Here is a 15,704-nt window from a genome sequence, read left to right as displayed (position 1 = left end):
TTGATTAAATATCATAAAGTTTTGATTGAATCAAATAAACCCCCTTCTGTTCTGATTCCTTTAAAGCAACATTATGGAGAAATTGGCATTTTCTGAGTGCTACACCACTGTTGTAAATACAAATCCCAGGGCTGTCAGGTGTAGTGTTGGTGCTAACTACGAACAAAACTCTTCACGTCATGACAATGTTGAAGTAAACATGAACTTAACAATAAATAAACAAACTCGTCATTGTCATGACTGAATAAACAGAATAAACCGAATGACTTTAAAGGACAACACAATTTGAAACTGTTGTACTTTGTTTACAAATAAACAATATTAACTAGTACAGTAATAATAAGTAAATATAAAAATCCTGAGTCTGAAATTTTTCTCTAAATTTTGCGAGTTTCAGGAACTGAAAATGTCTTTCCCTAAACTTAACCAGACTTGATACGAACCCTGAATTCTGGTGTGACAGCCCAACACGACCACCTTCCCGCGACTCCAGCGTGGTTCACTGATGTTGTGATGCATTCAGCCAACGCGCTGCAGGCAACAAAAGATAGTTGTGCTGAGAGTCACAAAAAACATTCTAAAATTCATGCCTATGTACACACGTCCTTTACATACTATTTTGAGACAATTTCACAAACTGCGATACTATGGTCTAAGTACAATGACAGAAGAGCTGGAACAGTTTGTTGACAAAGTTGGCCCCCCCAATCCAGATGGTCAGCCGAAATGACAAGTGTGTGAACAGTGTCAAGCTTAACTGCCACGCCATCTCTTTTCTTTCCTTTAACCTGACGGGGGAAGATCGTCCCCACTGATGGCTGCTTTTATCTGCAGCGGCCTGGGAGAGCCGCACCTCTTCCTGTTACAAGGCAATGGCACTTTGTCAAGCAAGACAAAGTTGTCCGAGCTCTGGCACCGGACAATCACGCCCTGTTCCTCAATATATTTCTATCAATGTGATTTGCATGGTGAAAGCTGTTCACAGATCATACATATGTTTGGTCCATACATACGAGCATAAATCCCCCACAAAATGGTAGAAATGTTCTGGAATATCAGACCTTAAAAAAAAACAACTAGAAAATCCATGATTCTCTCCTCAGATTGTCCCAGAGGTCTGTGCATCATAGATTTCGTTCCTGCAGGGGAGCAAAGATTATTACAATATTCAGATTACCGAGCAGGGGAAATTAATTGGACTAATTAACATACAAGTAAATGATGATACCGTTAACACATTTCATTAACTCAAACTGTCATTCTATGTTCCTGGTGCACTTTGTATTGCATTACAATGAATTGGATTCATTAAATTATGCAAATGAAAGGAACGACAAAACGGAGGAGTCCCTTTTTAACGTTACCGACCACATCTTTCGGACTCGTTTTCAGCAAATTGACTAAGACTCAAAAAGCATGTGCTCTTTTCGGATTCACCAGATAAAGCTTTTCATAGACTGCCGTTTTAATTATGTTCACAGGCACTAAAACCAGGTAGGCTATAATACATTTTTAACTCCCTCATGCCGCTGTCCTGAGCCTGAGATTAAAGAAAAAAAATAGCAACAGTACCTAATTAGTGAAATGTCCCATTTAGTGTGAGAAGTGCAGGGTGATGCAGCATGTGTGGGCTGCTAATATCAGGTTGGTGTGTCAAAATATTAAGAAATTATTATTATTTCTGGTAAATGATAGTGACAGGAAACTGTGCACACTTTGCAGTCTGAAACAGGAGAGAGCAGCTTATTTAAAAGGCTTTTCGGAAAATTCGCTAAAACGTTACATGAATCCAGGTCATGAAGTCAGAAGTCGGGTTTGTTCAAAGTCATGAGACAGCAGCCGAATATGTTCCTGACATTTCTATGTGACATTAACTTGTGGTTAACAGAGGGTCCACACCTCCCGTTGGCCTCTGCCTTCATGTTAGCGCCGCTACATGGGGAAGGTCAAGGGGTCAAACATACCTCTTGTCCTGCTCCCTTGGCTGTAGTGACATCTACTGGACTACTAACCCAGAGTGTGAGCATGACGGGGGGAGCATGAACCTCCTGGCTGGATGTCTACTCTTTGGAAAGACACAAAACAAAAGGTTTCAGGTGTAAGGAGAGATTCAAACTTGAGGTTTAGAATGAAATATCACACTGCCCTCTGGAAGCAGACGTCGATACATGAACGGTGCACTATGTAGTTTCTGGGGAGAAATTTTAATCAGAAGTGAAAAATCTGAACTGACCAATTTTTCACGCTTTAACAAATTGAATACACTTTCTTTCTTTTCATGATGGAATACCCTGAATAAACAAACTGACCTTAAAAGAACAACTTCATTTTCATACTGTTTTACTGTGTTTATATTTGCAAGACCCTGCCACCTTTTTAGCCTCAGTGTTCCTTTGAGGAAGGATTATCTATAAGTCATGGAAATAATAAATAATATACTGTGTATTACTAGCTTACTAATATTGTGATTATAACCTCTAAATTTCAGAATTTCTTTCCCAAAACTACATAGTGCCCCTTTTAAAAAAAATAATAAATAAAGCAAAAATGAAAGGTAATTCAAGTGTAACAGAAAGGTTTATATTGATGTTATATTGACATATTTATACAGGAGATTTCTGAGTGAGAATAAACCTTCAGTGTTTAGTACATAATATTAAGATTAAGTTCTCTGAATGTTTCAACAGCATCTTGGTATCTGACTAGAGGTTGACGCATAACCAAATCAAATATGCCACCATAATTCACTGTTCAGTGTGTATGTGTGTATTTATCAATTCAATTCAGATCGAATATAAAACAGATGAAACAGGGAAATGTGACATACAGTAAAAGAAAAGGTATTGACACACAAAAGACAGAAACATTGTACATTTACTGACAATGAATATAAAGGACAGTTTGTTGGGAAGTATACAAAACATTTTTATACAAAAGGATCAACAACAACATGGTGAGAACAGTGCTGTTAAAAAAAGAGTACCGCTTTCAGTAATGCACTGATATTTCAACTGCGTGAGGAATTCAGCAAAACTGTTTATATAACATGAAGGAGAGGGTTGTCCTTAATGTATTAAAAAAAAAAAAAACCTGACACGGTAGGATTCAACAAGCATAGGTAACATGGTGACAGCTTAATTCACCTCAGCTTTTGGTCCATCAAACAACATTTCTTCACAACACCCCACCATGGCCCGAGAAGCTACAGGGGTGATTTTACTCTACCTATATCACACAGTCACAAGTCACCCTGAGTTTGTAGTCAAATTTGGCAATTACCTCCCAAAAAATGGCTTTTTCTTCTCTTCATATCACAATGCATGTTTGTTTGTTTTTAAGTCCTCAAAAAAAAAGACTTTAAAAAAAAAAACACACACTTGAATTACATACAATGAAGCCATTTGAAATATTGTGGACTTCTAATATCACAAATGCATTTTCCTTGTAAAGCCCAATATAAATAGCTGTTCAGTCAAAATATTTAATAAGCAAATAATGTGTATCATATCAACAGTACATGTTCAAGAGGATTTACAATACAAAAATTCTGATTGTTTTGATTTTCACCTGCAAAATGTAGTAGGCGTGAGCAAAGTTTTTAAAGAAAATGGAGGAAGGAGGACTTCCTATTTGCAAGTAGACCGACTGCACTGGAAAAAATGCATAATAATTAAAAGACACGAACACACAACATGAATAAATTTGCATGGACGTAAGCAATAACATTACTTCAGCTGGATAAAATTAGCTCTGTTGTGAGATTTAGTCTCTGCCTAAAGGAATATGGAACAAACCTTGCTAACCAAGGACATCATTAAGAATACACCATCAAAAGAAAAAGGCGAGGAGAAAATTGCTCAACTTACCAATAATGTATTGTGAAAAACACATAGAAAAAATAAGTAAATTCAAAGCAAAATGGCATCCTACTTTTCCAATGACATAATATTGTACAAAATAAGGCATTTCCTTGTGTGTTTACTGCAATGTCTTTTTCCATCTTTATCTTGTTTTAGTCTCCACTACTAGTTTCTCCTCAGTGAAAACTGAGCATGGACATGGACTGACTATTTCTGTGTTAAAATATATATATATATATTTATAATTTCAGCTTCTCTTCAAAACTTGGAATAAAAATGCAGGTAGGAGTATACAGTATGAGAGAGGTTGTAGAAGTTCATAAGTGGAGTGTAAATCACTCCATGACTTCGCTGGCCGCTACCGTGGTGACGAGCTGCAGAGGGATCTCTGCGTTGGCCAGGATGTCCTGGGCGTTGCTGGAGCCCTGCTGGATGTTGGTGAGGATGAGGGTGGTCCCGCCTGCCGTGGTGATGATACTGTCTGAGGACCCCGCGGATTCCATCGAGGCCACCACAGCGCCGCCCGAGTTCACGCCTTTTTTGTTCTGATGAGTTTTAATGTGCTTCGCCAGGTGGTCGCTCCGCATGAAGCGCTTGGAACATTCTGGGCAGACAAACTTCTTCTCTCCTGCCAGAGAGAAAATACAGTTTGAGAGATAACGAGTTTGATGCTGAATACGTTTGGAGGTGGTCGAACATGCCATCTATCTGGAGGATATGTTTCATACTGTGGGAGGGGAGATGAGTCAAGCTGCATCGACTAGTCAGTTACTTTGATAATCAATTTATCATTTCATTTTTCAAGCAAAAATATCAATTATTTGCTGGTTGCAGCTTCTTTAATGTACGTTTTTTCTGCTTTTACTTGGTCATTCACAAAGGTAAACGAAGAGATCTGAAGACGTCACTTTGGGCTCTAAAAGTTAGTGGGGGGCATTTAAGTAATGATTAACCCTGAAAATAATCTGATTACAAAAAATGGTGATGAACATAATTGTTAGTAGCAGCCCTGCGTGCCACTAAGAAAGTGCCACACGGTTAAACAATTAACAGCAGATTGTTAATAAAATTTTAAAAAATGCATTAAATAGATTTTTGTTGTGTGCTGTTGCTGAACACCTCAAGGTCGCTGTGAAATCACTGAATTCCAATCTGTCACCGAAAAAATGACAAATAAATGAAAGACAAACTGATACTGTATGACTGATTGCAATTCTCACCAATTAGAAACTGAAAATTATTGAATATCCACTTGTAACTGTGAATACCAACCATTTATATTTGAGTTTGAAGCTGACAGGGTAATGGAATGTTACTTTAGCCCATACTGTCAGAGGGCTCACTCAGGCAGTGACAGGCTAAATAAATTCAACAACAGTACGGGCAAGTGGTCGTATCTCTTCCAAAGGTCTATCCTGGTAGTAAATGTCATCACACACTGTATATCATTATGTGCTGCTGGTATATAGGACTGGATTGTTCACGGGCTGCTACTTCACGCATTTCTGCTCTCTTCCATATTCTGTTGAGCTTCGTTTCTCCCCATGACAACAGATGGGATATTGTACAAAATTAAAAACAGATTAGGTGAGCTGATGCAAGAGTGTTCAGATTCAAGGCAGAATCTTGGGATAAAAATAAAACAGCTCACATCTCTTCTCATGCTTTTGTTACATAATCAGATGTGAACAGGTCCTGGAAATTAGAGTGCAGAAATAACTGTTCTAAACTGGAAAAATACCACCAAGATTGTGAAATCTGGATATGTTTATCACTTCAGTTCCTAACCTGACATTTTACATCTAAATCCGGAAGGGGTTGCAAACGCTGTCATTTCTTATGTGACTCATGCTTTGCAGGGCACAAATTAACACATTTTACTGATTTTCCTGATGTTTTCCTGATGTGCAAACACTGAGGGAGCAGAAAAAGGGCACCTGTGTGTGTTCTCCTGTGTCTCTGCAGCTCGTCGCTGCGTGTGAACCTCTTCCCACAGAACATCCAGCTGCAAACAAAAGGTCGCTCCCCTGAATGCCAGCGCAGGTGTGCTCGCAGGTGCGATGTCTTTCCATATACTTTCCCACAGCCTGCGATGTGGCAGATGTGCTGCTTCTTCTTCCCCGTGCTGGATCCTCTGTGAAGCACAGGTACGGGTGACTTAGGGCCCTGATATGTGTATTTCCTATGCAGAGCCGTACAGATATAGAGAACGGCATCTGCCAGGCTTACTCACCTCCCACCTGACTCTTTACAGTTGGGGCAAGTACAGGCCACTCTGCGCAGCCTCTTGCCCTCCTGACCCAACTGTTCCTCCTCGTCCACCAGCCTGACGCGAAGGTGAGACAGATCGCTCGTGTTCAAAGTGGAGTCTGTGCTCAGCTGCCAGTCTCCAGAGTCTGGCTCTTCCTTTATCCGAACATCTGGAAACAATGTGTATGTTAACATGAACACAAAGCTGTGCTACACTTCCCCAAAAAAGCCTGCACAGCGAGAGCTGCTCTATTATTGCCTGTGATTGACAGCATGGCAGCACATTTCAGAAGTTAAAGTTCATATTAGCACAGTGATAAAATAATTGTTTGATAGGCACAAAATGTATCAATGACAATTTTGATAATTAATTAAATGTACCCTGTGGACTTTCTGGCCCACATGAGTGGCAGAAAATGGATTGAAGGACTTTGCTACATTCGAAAATTTCATCACAATGTTTTGATGGCTGTAATTACAGTAAAAGTCAACACAATGTGGCTATAAGGAAACACACACGATGTTCTTTTGAAATACTGAATGTAAAGAATAGCAATCTTTTGCTGCATACACCTTCTTAAATATGAAGGTTTTTCTCCATTTCATATATTCAAATATTCAGGAAATTTGTGTTTCTCTACTGCTGGAAAGGCAGACTATGGTTTCCCGTCGCCGGACCACAGCGCTGTGTCAGTGCTGGAGAAAGGTTTGGCTGCATCGAATAGCATTCTGCTATAGAATAAAAATCCTCTTGGGCAGTGCAAAGCTGAGGATACAGTGAAGGTGCCCCAAAATAGTGTCGAGGGGTGGAACATTTGGTGGACTGGAGGCAAGCCCAGGTATTCAAATAAATAGCCACATTTTCTTCTAAAGTTTACAGCTGTTAGGTTGTTAAGGTTTGGACCATTAGCAAACAGGTTAAAGTTAGGGTAACTTGCAATTTTCAGTATGTAGGTTTCAAGCTTGGATGCTGTTTTTTTTTTTTTTTTGTTTCCTGTAGCAACACGTACTTTGAATAGAGTAACACGTAGCCTGCCACTGGCATCCTAAAATAGGCTTATACCCACAATCTACATCCAGGAGTCACACGAGACAAAACATAGTTTGCAACATTTTATGACAGTAAGAGCAGTACAGGTGTTAATGTTTTTAAAGAGCCTTAAATAAGTCTTGACAGCGTTCGGGAGAGCTATAATGCACAACAGCAGGACTCTGAAACTGGAGCAGCTAAATGGATTTCAGCCATCATTCATTTGATGATTTACACAAGTGCCTTTCCTTCTGTAATATGTCAAAATTTCACCAGTGAGTAAGTCAGTTACATCCCTACAGCACTACAGATGATTTTATAAACTGCTTTGAGCCTCACAAACAGACTTCCATTCAATGTTGTTGCATTGGTGTAATAAATGTAATAAAAATAGTCAAGGTGAATTCCACTATGAGCAATAATTCACTCTGTTATGAGTTATTCTAGCTGATCAGACCTCTGTCCAGCCAAAATGTAGGAGGTACTATGCTGAAATTAGTAAGATCACCAATATCCATGTACTACTACTACTACTAACAATAATACAGGTCTAATCAACCTAACACAAGAGTCGTGGAGATATCCAACACTGTCTCTACTTGCCAACAGAGTCCTGAGCAGAGGTGTAATCTGGCAACCAAGTGAAAACGCCTGTGTGGGTTTTACAGTGGGTACATACAGTATTGCTAAATGATATGCAAATCCTATCCTGATTATTTTAACAGATTTTTCAATGAATGTAGAGGTCACAATTTTAGTGGGAATGATAATGTAAGCATTTCATTTTCACTGAAAAAATATGAAGATTGATAGATTTGAGACATACTAAAAAAGCATCTTCTCTTACACCTGGAGAATATGATTTGCAGGCTAGGGCATCTCAGATGCACCATTATCATTATAAAAATTGGAGCTCCTGATTTGGATACTGCACTCATCCATAATGAGATTTTAATCAACTGCACAGCTCCCTACGGTATATTACAACAGAGCTACTCTACCTGCAGGGTTGTCTTCGTCTCCTTCATTTTGGGCAGAGTTGACCGTCACTGTCTGCAGGTTGGGAATCTGCCCCGTGCTGATGCTCACTGGACTGGATCCCAGGGACAGGGTCTGGACTGGAGCCAGGGTTATCTGCTGGGGTGGTGTTGTGGGAAGCTGGAGGTTCTGCAGGTTCTGCACCCCCTGCACCTGAAAGGTTTGCCACTGTATCTGACCCGACGGCGTGACAGTCTGGGCTTGGATGATGAAGGTTCCCGGGTTGATCAGCTGCACATTCTGCAGACCCTGGCCACCGGTTGCCACTGACTGCACCACCTGCCCATTGGTGGTCTGAATGGGCACCTGCTGCAGCTGAATGATGGGCTGGGCTGAGGACACCTGGATGCTCTGCTCCTGATTCTGCTGGATGAAGCCCTCCTGCAGACCAGAACTAGAGTCGGCTTGCTCTGTAGCCACCGATGACAGTGAAGTGTCTTGTGTCAGCAGACCTGATTCACTTACTGGAATGTGTAGCTGAGAGGAAGACGTTGGCACATATATCTCAGCATTTGCATTTGAGTCATTTATTGTTAACGTCTGTGAGAGGTGATTATCTGTCTTCGCCAGACTCTCTGAGCCGTCCATAGGCTGACTCGCCATAATTAGCTGGCCATCAGCAGTGACCCCTGTTGCTATAGTCTGAGCACCAGACAGGCCGAGGGAATCCAAGTCCACGCTGTTAATGGGAACAAAAGTGATGTTCCCAGGCAAACCCACAGGCACATTAGTAACAACCTGACCCTGGTTATTGAAGGTGGAGCTGCCGATAGAAACCCCATGTATCTGCTGGACATTACCAGTCTGTGATATGAGGTTCTGGTTGTTATTAAGGATGTTTGCAGTTGATGTCACACTGAGACTCTGGCTACCATCAGGCAGGATTTGAATCTGCCCCGTGGCATCCTGAGCCAGAGTTGCTCCCTCCACGCCGGACGTGGAGAAGCTCAGCTGTCCATCTGCTGTCTGAATCTGAGGAATTACTTGGTACTGAATGTTAGGCACTGAATTGGCAGAGGAGGCGTCTGTTCCTGATGTCACAAAGATTGGCTGACTCTGTAAGTTTTGGAGAGGAAGAACATACTGTCCGTTTGACGTTAATATTCCTTGACTTTGGATCTGTATCATTCCGGATTCATCCTTCACTGAGGTGGGGGTTAACACCTCCCATTTATCAGTCCCAGTGAGCTGTGTAGATGGATCTGATGTCTGAGAAAGGAAATTATTGAGATTAAAAAAAACTGATTAGCCACCTGTTGTTATTGAATTAGCTTAATTAGCACAATCAGCATCAAAAACGTGAGGCGATAGAGAGCAAAATCAGCTAAATTCTTTGAGTTTGTAGGGGCAAGAATTTTATTTCCACATGTGTGTTCCCATTATAGTTAGTGGTAATATATGGCTGTGTTTACTCCTGTAGTGTGGTTAGAATGGTAGCACTTAAATCTGACAGGTAAATCATAAGTTAGATAACGCTGGTGGCCTGTGAGAGAAATCTAATGGCGGACTACTACTATCTACTACACCTACCTGTGTATGAAGCTTTCATGCGTCTTCCCTATGGGTCAGCGCTACCTTTTCAGATTCACAGCAGCTTTTAATGACACCATTTTTATCAGCCAAAGTGAGCTGATAGGCAAACACACCAGAGATTTGACCAACTGTATCAAACAGTTGCTGCGTGTGGACACTTCACGGTTTTCTTATACTATCTACTCTGCATTGCTACAACAGCTGTAATGGGGTGTTTATTTATTATAAATACAAACTCAGCTGTTCTTGCAGCTGCTTTGATGTGAATGCCTTGGAGTGGTGTCCCTTGCGTCACGTCTTTTGTCAGATTCTCAGCAGTGTTTTTGTCTCATTTGATTAAGATGGAAAAGTTGTTCATGCTGGGAGTTTAAATACATTGATCAAATATAACAGAATGTCTCTTGAAAATGAAAAACAAAGTTTACAAGCAGGACAGGTGGAACTATATCTTTCCTTTTTCTAAAGTCTAGATGTCACCAGGCTACAATTTTACAGAATAAAATACAAGTAACAAGAGGTACAATATGTGCCGTTTTTAATCATTAAAACGTAAAAAACAGTGTTTTGTCTTAAAGAACATGTATAATAATACTAATGTAGATCCCAGTAAAGGTCTATGGGCTATTGTACTATGTGCCAAAAGTAAACACCTAATGTATAATACTGTAAAATGGTATCCCAAGGACCCTTAACTGACTATCTTTCTGTGCGAAGTGTCACTCTGCCTGTGCTGCTGTGCTCTGATTATGACAAATAATAAGTGGAGATTTGACATATTCTTAAACAATGATAATCTCTACAAAACATCTGGCAGGCCTAATTTAACCTTATGGTGAGCCAGCTTTAGCCTATGGGCCCCACTTTGGGCAAACCCTGTCTAAAGAACATATTGACAATAAATGTGGAATAACAAAATCTTAAAATCATCATTCGGTCTGCTCTTTGACCACAAACTAAAAGATAAACCCACCAGTTCTCTGATAAACAATCTCACAAAAGAACCAGTCACACTACCTTTTATCTTTGATGCACCTGTGGTTTATGGATGATATGGATGTTTTATTAGAGTGCATAACAGACTAGGCTTGAAGCATTAGATTGAACTGCCAACTGCATAAACTACATCAAATATGGAAGACCTTGCATCTTGTGACACTGCGATTCTGGTGATAACCGTATTCACAATGAATTTTTAACAAATTAAAGCCACTAGATTTATTAACTGGTTATCGACAGTGAATGCAGATACTGATCAGACTGACGGATATGGGCACCCTTAGTGAATCTGTAACTGATCAAAACATCCCGGTTGTAGCAATGAGATATCCTCCTGTTTACGATGTCAAAATGCAATGGCTGTAATCACATGAAACCAAGTGCAAGCTTTGCTACACTCCCACCATTTTGCAGCTGTGATTGAAGGCTTCACTTCTGCTGTAGCTGTGTCGATCTAGCAGAGGTGCTGACTTACCACATCAGCGGCAGCACCTCTGTCCACCTCTGACGACGGTGAGCCAACCTTAGTGCAGGTGGTCGCTAGCAGGTCGAGGGGTGATGGCTGAGTGTCCTACCCACAACAGGCCAGTTTAAAAGGAAGAAAGTGGGTGGCCATTAGTCTGGGCCACATAGAACAAGTGTGACTCATTGCCAAGTTTGGAGGTTTAAGGACTTATTGTCCTGTATTGAGCCCCCCAGGCAGCACCCAGGATAACTCCCAGGTAATGTTTAAATCTAGCATGAATTTACAGTCTGTCACTTCAATCCTAGTTAAGGAGGCGGGATCTGTAAGCAGCCTGAGAGGTTCAAATCAGGGTACATACCCCCCTCCAAGTTTGAAATACGTGAACTTCACTAAGCACCACTCAACGCAGCAACGACGTATAATCAAAGTTAGATTGTTACCTGATTGCCACTGGTCTCCTCCTGCTGCAGGAAGCCGCTCTGACTGCTGTCCACGTCCAGTGCAGCCATATCCTCTGGTTTCATCGGCTGTTCGGGCGCTGTGCAGTAAAAAACGCTCAGTTGAGAGAGGGAACAGCCGAAGCTAACGTTAGCTAAACAAACCTGATATTCACACAGATGACCAACATCTGTAACACTAACGTAACGTCAGTAGATCAACAAACGATGAGATCACAAGCACCGCTACCAAGTGCATTAAACTCCACAAAGATAAAAAACGGCGTAGCAATGATTATTTTTAGGAGAGCTGACTACTTTTAACTCTCCAACAAGCTAACCTAGTTAGCTAAGCTAACGAGCGCAGCGTTAGCTGCTAGCGCTAACTTAGCCTGCGCTGATTAGCAATATCACCATTAAGCATCCCTGCTAGCCTGCTAGCGAGCTAATTTAGCCAGAGGATGCCTGTGGTAGCCTGCTAGCTTACGTGGGGGGAAAAGATAGATATTACATACCAGTCATTGGCGTGACTTGTCGTGAAACGGCGAGTCCTGATGGTCACAAGCCACCGGACATGTTCAGCACATTAAATTGATTGTACAAGCGTAGAAATGGATGATAACTGTCAGAATTTTTTTATATTTTGATTGACGGGCGGTAGGTAACACAAAGGGTGGGGCCTCCAGTGTTGACTGGGAGTGTTTGCGTCACATACAGGAAATCCCGCCGTCCTTCATAAAGCTGATTGGTTATTCATCCGGCACACCGTGTTATTATTTGTCAGGCGGCATGTCAATCATCCTTTGTTGGATTCTTTTCCTGTTATTATGCCTCTTCAGTTGTACAGTATTGGGGTTGATGTGCAGTGAGGATTGTAGTTATGTTATTCACTTTCTATTACATTGTCGTTACTGGTGAGACGATGCTTGTATAATCATGCGTGTCGCTTTGTGCAAAAATATTAAGTAGAGGCCTTATAGATAAATTAATAATATTAATAATAATGATAATAAATAATGATAAATGAGACAGAAATGCATTCACACACTTTTTTTTCCAGGAAAAAAACTTTAAGGGCACACTTCCTCTGGCATCATCAAGAAACCTCAAACCCATTTCTTTTAACATCATTGTCATTTATAAAACATATCGCAAATTGTACATGTTGTAAAACACTCTTTTGAAAGTGTGAGCTATTGATAAGTAAAATGTTGCACACAGCAACAAATAGTCCCAAAATGCTTATGACTGATAAGACAGTGATAAACATCCTTATATAACACATTTCTGCAAGTGTGATTAGGGTGTTGTGATTGGACATTCAAACACATGAAATTAAATCAAACAAGTAATGCGCCATCTAAATTCCAGGCAGATAAATAATTTCAGATTGAATGGACTAATCCGCTTTTCCTGTCCCTGTTCTGATACTCATTGCTCATTTTTCATTGCTGAGGTTTTAAAACAGGAGTCAGTGACCTGCTGTGACTGAATGAATGTAACTGATAGAGGAAATGCTGAATTTTAAAATGATGCTGACAAGAAAAACATATTTACAGTAATGCAATTTTGGTTGTGTCATGGCAGATCAGATCAAGTGAATGATTACCTATTTTAAAGTTTACAAAGCAGATTTACTCTGCTTATGGCTCTGGTATAAAAAATTGTGACTCTACCATGAATTTGAATTCTGCCATGATTCATTTCATCACGAGCGGTTGGCCCTGATGGGTTTTGTGAAGACTAATAGTGGCACTTTCTTTCTTGTGAATAAGAAAATCATCAACAATTCAGTTTTAAGATGTCTTTTGTGTTGATTACTCGGCAGAGAAAAAGACACAATCTGAGTTTGTATTTGAGCAGATTTCTTCCCCTCCATCTGATTGTGCACAGTACAACATTGTGAAAGTGCATTGAAATGAGAGCCTGCATGCTATTGTACCTGCTCTGTGCCTGTGATGCTATCAGGAGCCCACTTCTGAGTATTATTTGTGGTGTGTCAGTTCCTCACAGTGCGCGACCGCAGTGAGGCTATTTCTCTCAACCTTCAATTCAAACTTGGCCCATTACAGCCAGACTACAAAAGCACTTTCCGTGCACTCAGGAGCTCACGGCAGTGAATGGTGGATATTTCCAATCACTCTGCTGTCAATCCAAGTGTCAGGTAAACACAGGCCAATGGAAACAGCTTTAGAAAAACCTTGCAGCTATGTCTGTCTTACTTCAGGAGTCCTTGGAAACGTATCAACAATTTCTACAAAGACCTCCAAGTTAAAGGGAAAAGTCAAATATCCTAAAAGCAGCACAAATGCAACACCCTGGTGGCCTACATGAGACACATAACTGCCATGGTGTCTGTCCTCAGACTTTTGAGTGTTGTCTCCAGCTCGTGCTGCAAACAAAAGACATGAGAATGTCGTGGCAGGTCTTGTTTTCACCTCACTAGATGAGTCTGTGAAGTTTGTGTAGTAATTACCCAGTGGGAGTTTCATCAGATCTATAATGATCCAGTGTGGTATGTATAACTGTAAATATGGGCATTAATAATCCTCTCACTGCGTGTGCACAGTCTTCTAACTGGGGCTGTAATTATAATGTATAATAGGGAAACATGTGCTTCATACTCAAGTATACTGAACATGCCCCTCCCCCAAAATGTTGTCATAAAAGTAATTAAATGCGTGTGGTTTGTCCAAGTGGTGCTGCCGTGCCCAAGTAGAAGCCATTGCTCCATTGCTGTGTTTAGATGCAATCAACACCAAATAATGTGTCTCTATTTCATCACTATGTATTCAAAAGTGGATCATTAGAATGTAATATTGATGTTACGTCACTGTTGACTGTGAAAGCTTTTGTGCACCATCATGAATATGTTATGACTTTCCTTCCTACACCGTTGGAAAAAATTGTTTTGCCCCCAGAATATATAATTGGAAACACAACTATGTTACTTCAATAATACTAATAAAATACCATAGAGTTTTATATTTATCACCAGTCTTTATTTTCTCTGCACCAGATTACAGCACACCCTTTATGTTAGCCAGTGGTGAGCTGATGTTTGCTAGTGAGCCATTGTAAAATTAGCAAGCGCTTGCAGTAGCAAATGTAGCAATGCAATGCTAAGTCAAAGCTGGCAGGGTGTCGGGTGCAGGGCCGTCGTTAGCTGAGTTACAGCTACAAGTACTTTTAGTGTCTCCCCCTCTGGAATTTCTCTTGAGAAATTTTCCCTACAGTTGTCCCCTCAAAGTTAATACATTATTTAAGACCCGGTCGTGATTTTATGCTAGATTCCTGTTAGCTAGCTAGCATGCTGGTCATTTAATACTATCCCACCTAGAAGTTGTCCCAGCTCATGTAATGTATTTTCTTGAAAAGAAAATAATCATGCTAAAATGTCTGTTAAATTCATGGGAACTTGCAAAACCCTATAGCTGTACGTCAAATACCTTTTAAATGATGAGTTTTTGAAGTTTGGCTCTTATGAATGGCATGAAATTTGTTTTACAATGTAATTTATTTTCTGGGAGGTGTCAGTGTTGACTCCATGACTACAGCTCTGCTTCTTTTAGCTCTGATCTGGGAAAATTTGATACAAATCTCATTGCATCCATTTTTAAACAAATCTTCTTCCAGAAAGCCTCTTCTCCCATTCCTCAAGGAGTGGACATTGTTGTTGTGGCGCAGTGCAGAACTGTGAAGGATAAGAGGAGTAACTGAGTGAGTCCACAATGGCCCTAAGTGTTTCATATTAACATATTGACAGTTGTTTTCATGAAAGGCCAGTCCAAGAGAGAGTGACCCCACAGAGAGAAACTGCCCTGCTGGAGGCACCTCATGGGACACTGTAAATGGGACCTGAGAGAGAGAATTGAAACTGGTGCAGCATGGAGACATGTGAATGGAATATCAAATATGTGTTATAGACAACTCTGAAGCATCTGAGATGGGAGCAATCATCATGTTCTTTGTTTCAGGAACTGAGAATTAACTGTCAAAGGCAGCTGTTTTACCGGGGAAGTTCCACATTTTTTAAACATACAATATATGGATGCACTTCCCGTATGCATTTAGTATCAAAATCAGCTTTACTG

At 40.5% G+C, this 15,704-nt stretch overlaps 1 protein-coding gene and 1 long non-coding RNA gene across 4 annotated transcripts; both read right to left on the bottom strand.

Moving 5' to 3' along the window:
* Window positions 1-239: 239 nt before the first annotated feature.
* LOC119026440 lies at window positions 240-2,157 on the bottom strand. The gene is made up of 3 exons (XR_005077150.1): window positions 1,965-2,157; window positions 1,062-1,139; window positions 240-531 (listed from the first exon to the last, which is right to left on the bottom strand). It is a non-coding gene; the product is annotated as an uncharacterized LOC119026440 (long non-coding RNA).
* Window positions 2,158-2,558: 401 nt separating this feature from the next.
* sp3a (sp3a transcription factor) lies at window positions 2,559-12,315 on the bottom strand. Of its 3 annotated transcripts, none has more exons than XM_037109957.1 (7): window positions 12,126-12,315; window positions 11,614-11,711; window positions 11,183-11,278; window positions 8,142-9,387; window positions 6,094-6,280; window positions 5,798-5,994; window positions 2,559-4,488 (listed from the first exon to the last, which is right to left on the bottom strand). In XM_037109957.1, exons 1-7 carry the CDS (start codon window positions 12,130-12,132, stop codon window positions 4,196-4,198), a joined length of 2,124 nt encoding a protein of 707 aa, XP_036965852.1. In that variant the 5' UTR covers window positions 12,133-12,315; the 3' UTR covers window positions 2,559-4,195. The 3 variants fall into 3 exon arrangements, with proteins under 3 accessions (XP_036965852.1, XP_036965853.1, XP_036965854.1); XM_037109958.1 differs by having other exon boundaries at window positions 11,183-11,269; XM_037109959.1 differs by lacking the exon at window positions 11,183-11,278.
* Between the last annotated feature and the right edge of the window lie 3,389 nt (window positions 12,316-15,704).

This window comes from Acanthopagrus latus, chromosome 9 (assembly GCF_904848185.1).
Source record: "Acanthopagrus latus isolate v.2019 chromosome 9, fAcaLat1.1, whole genome shotgun sequence".
In the NCBI taxonomy this organism is placed as follows: Eukaryota; Metazoa; Chordata; class Actinopteri; order Spariformes; family Sparidae; genus Acanthopagrus; species Acanthopagrus latus.
This window is presented reverse-complemented; position numbering and strand designations above follow the sequence as displayed.

Coding starts and splice junctions, on each gene's coding strand:
- sp3a (XM_037109957.1), bottom strand. Junction 9,388..11,182: donor GAGGTGCTGCCGCTGATGTG/GTAAGTCAGCAC, acceptor TTCCTTTCTCAG/ACATCAGATCCATCTACACA. Junction 5,995..6,093: donor TGTAAAGAGTCAGGTGGGAG/GTGAGTAAGCCT, acceptor TGTGCTTCACAG/AGGATCCAGCACGGGGAAGA.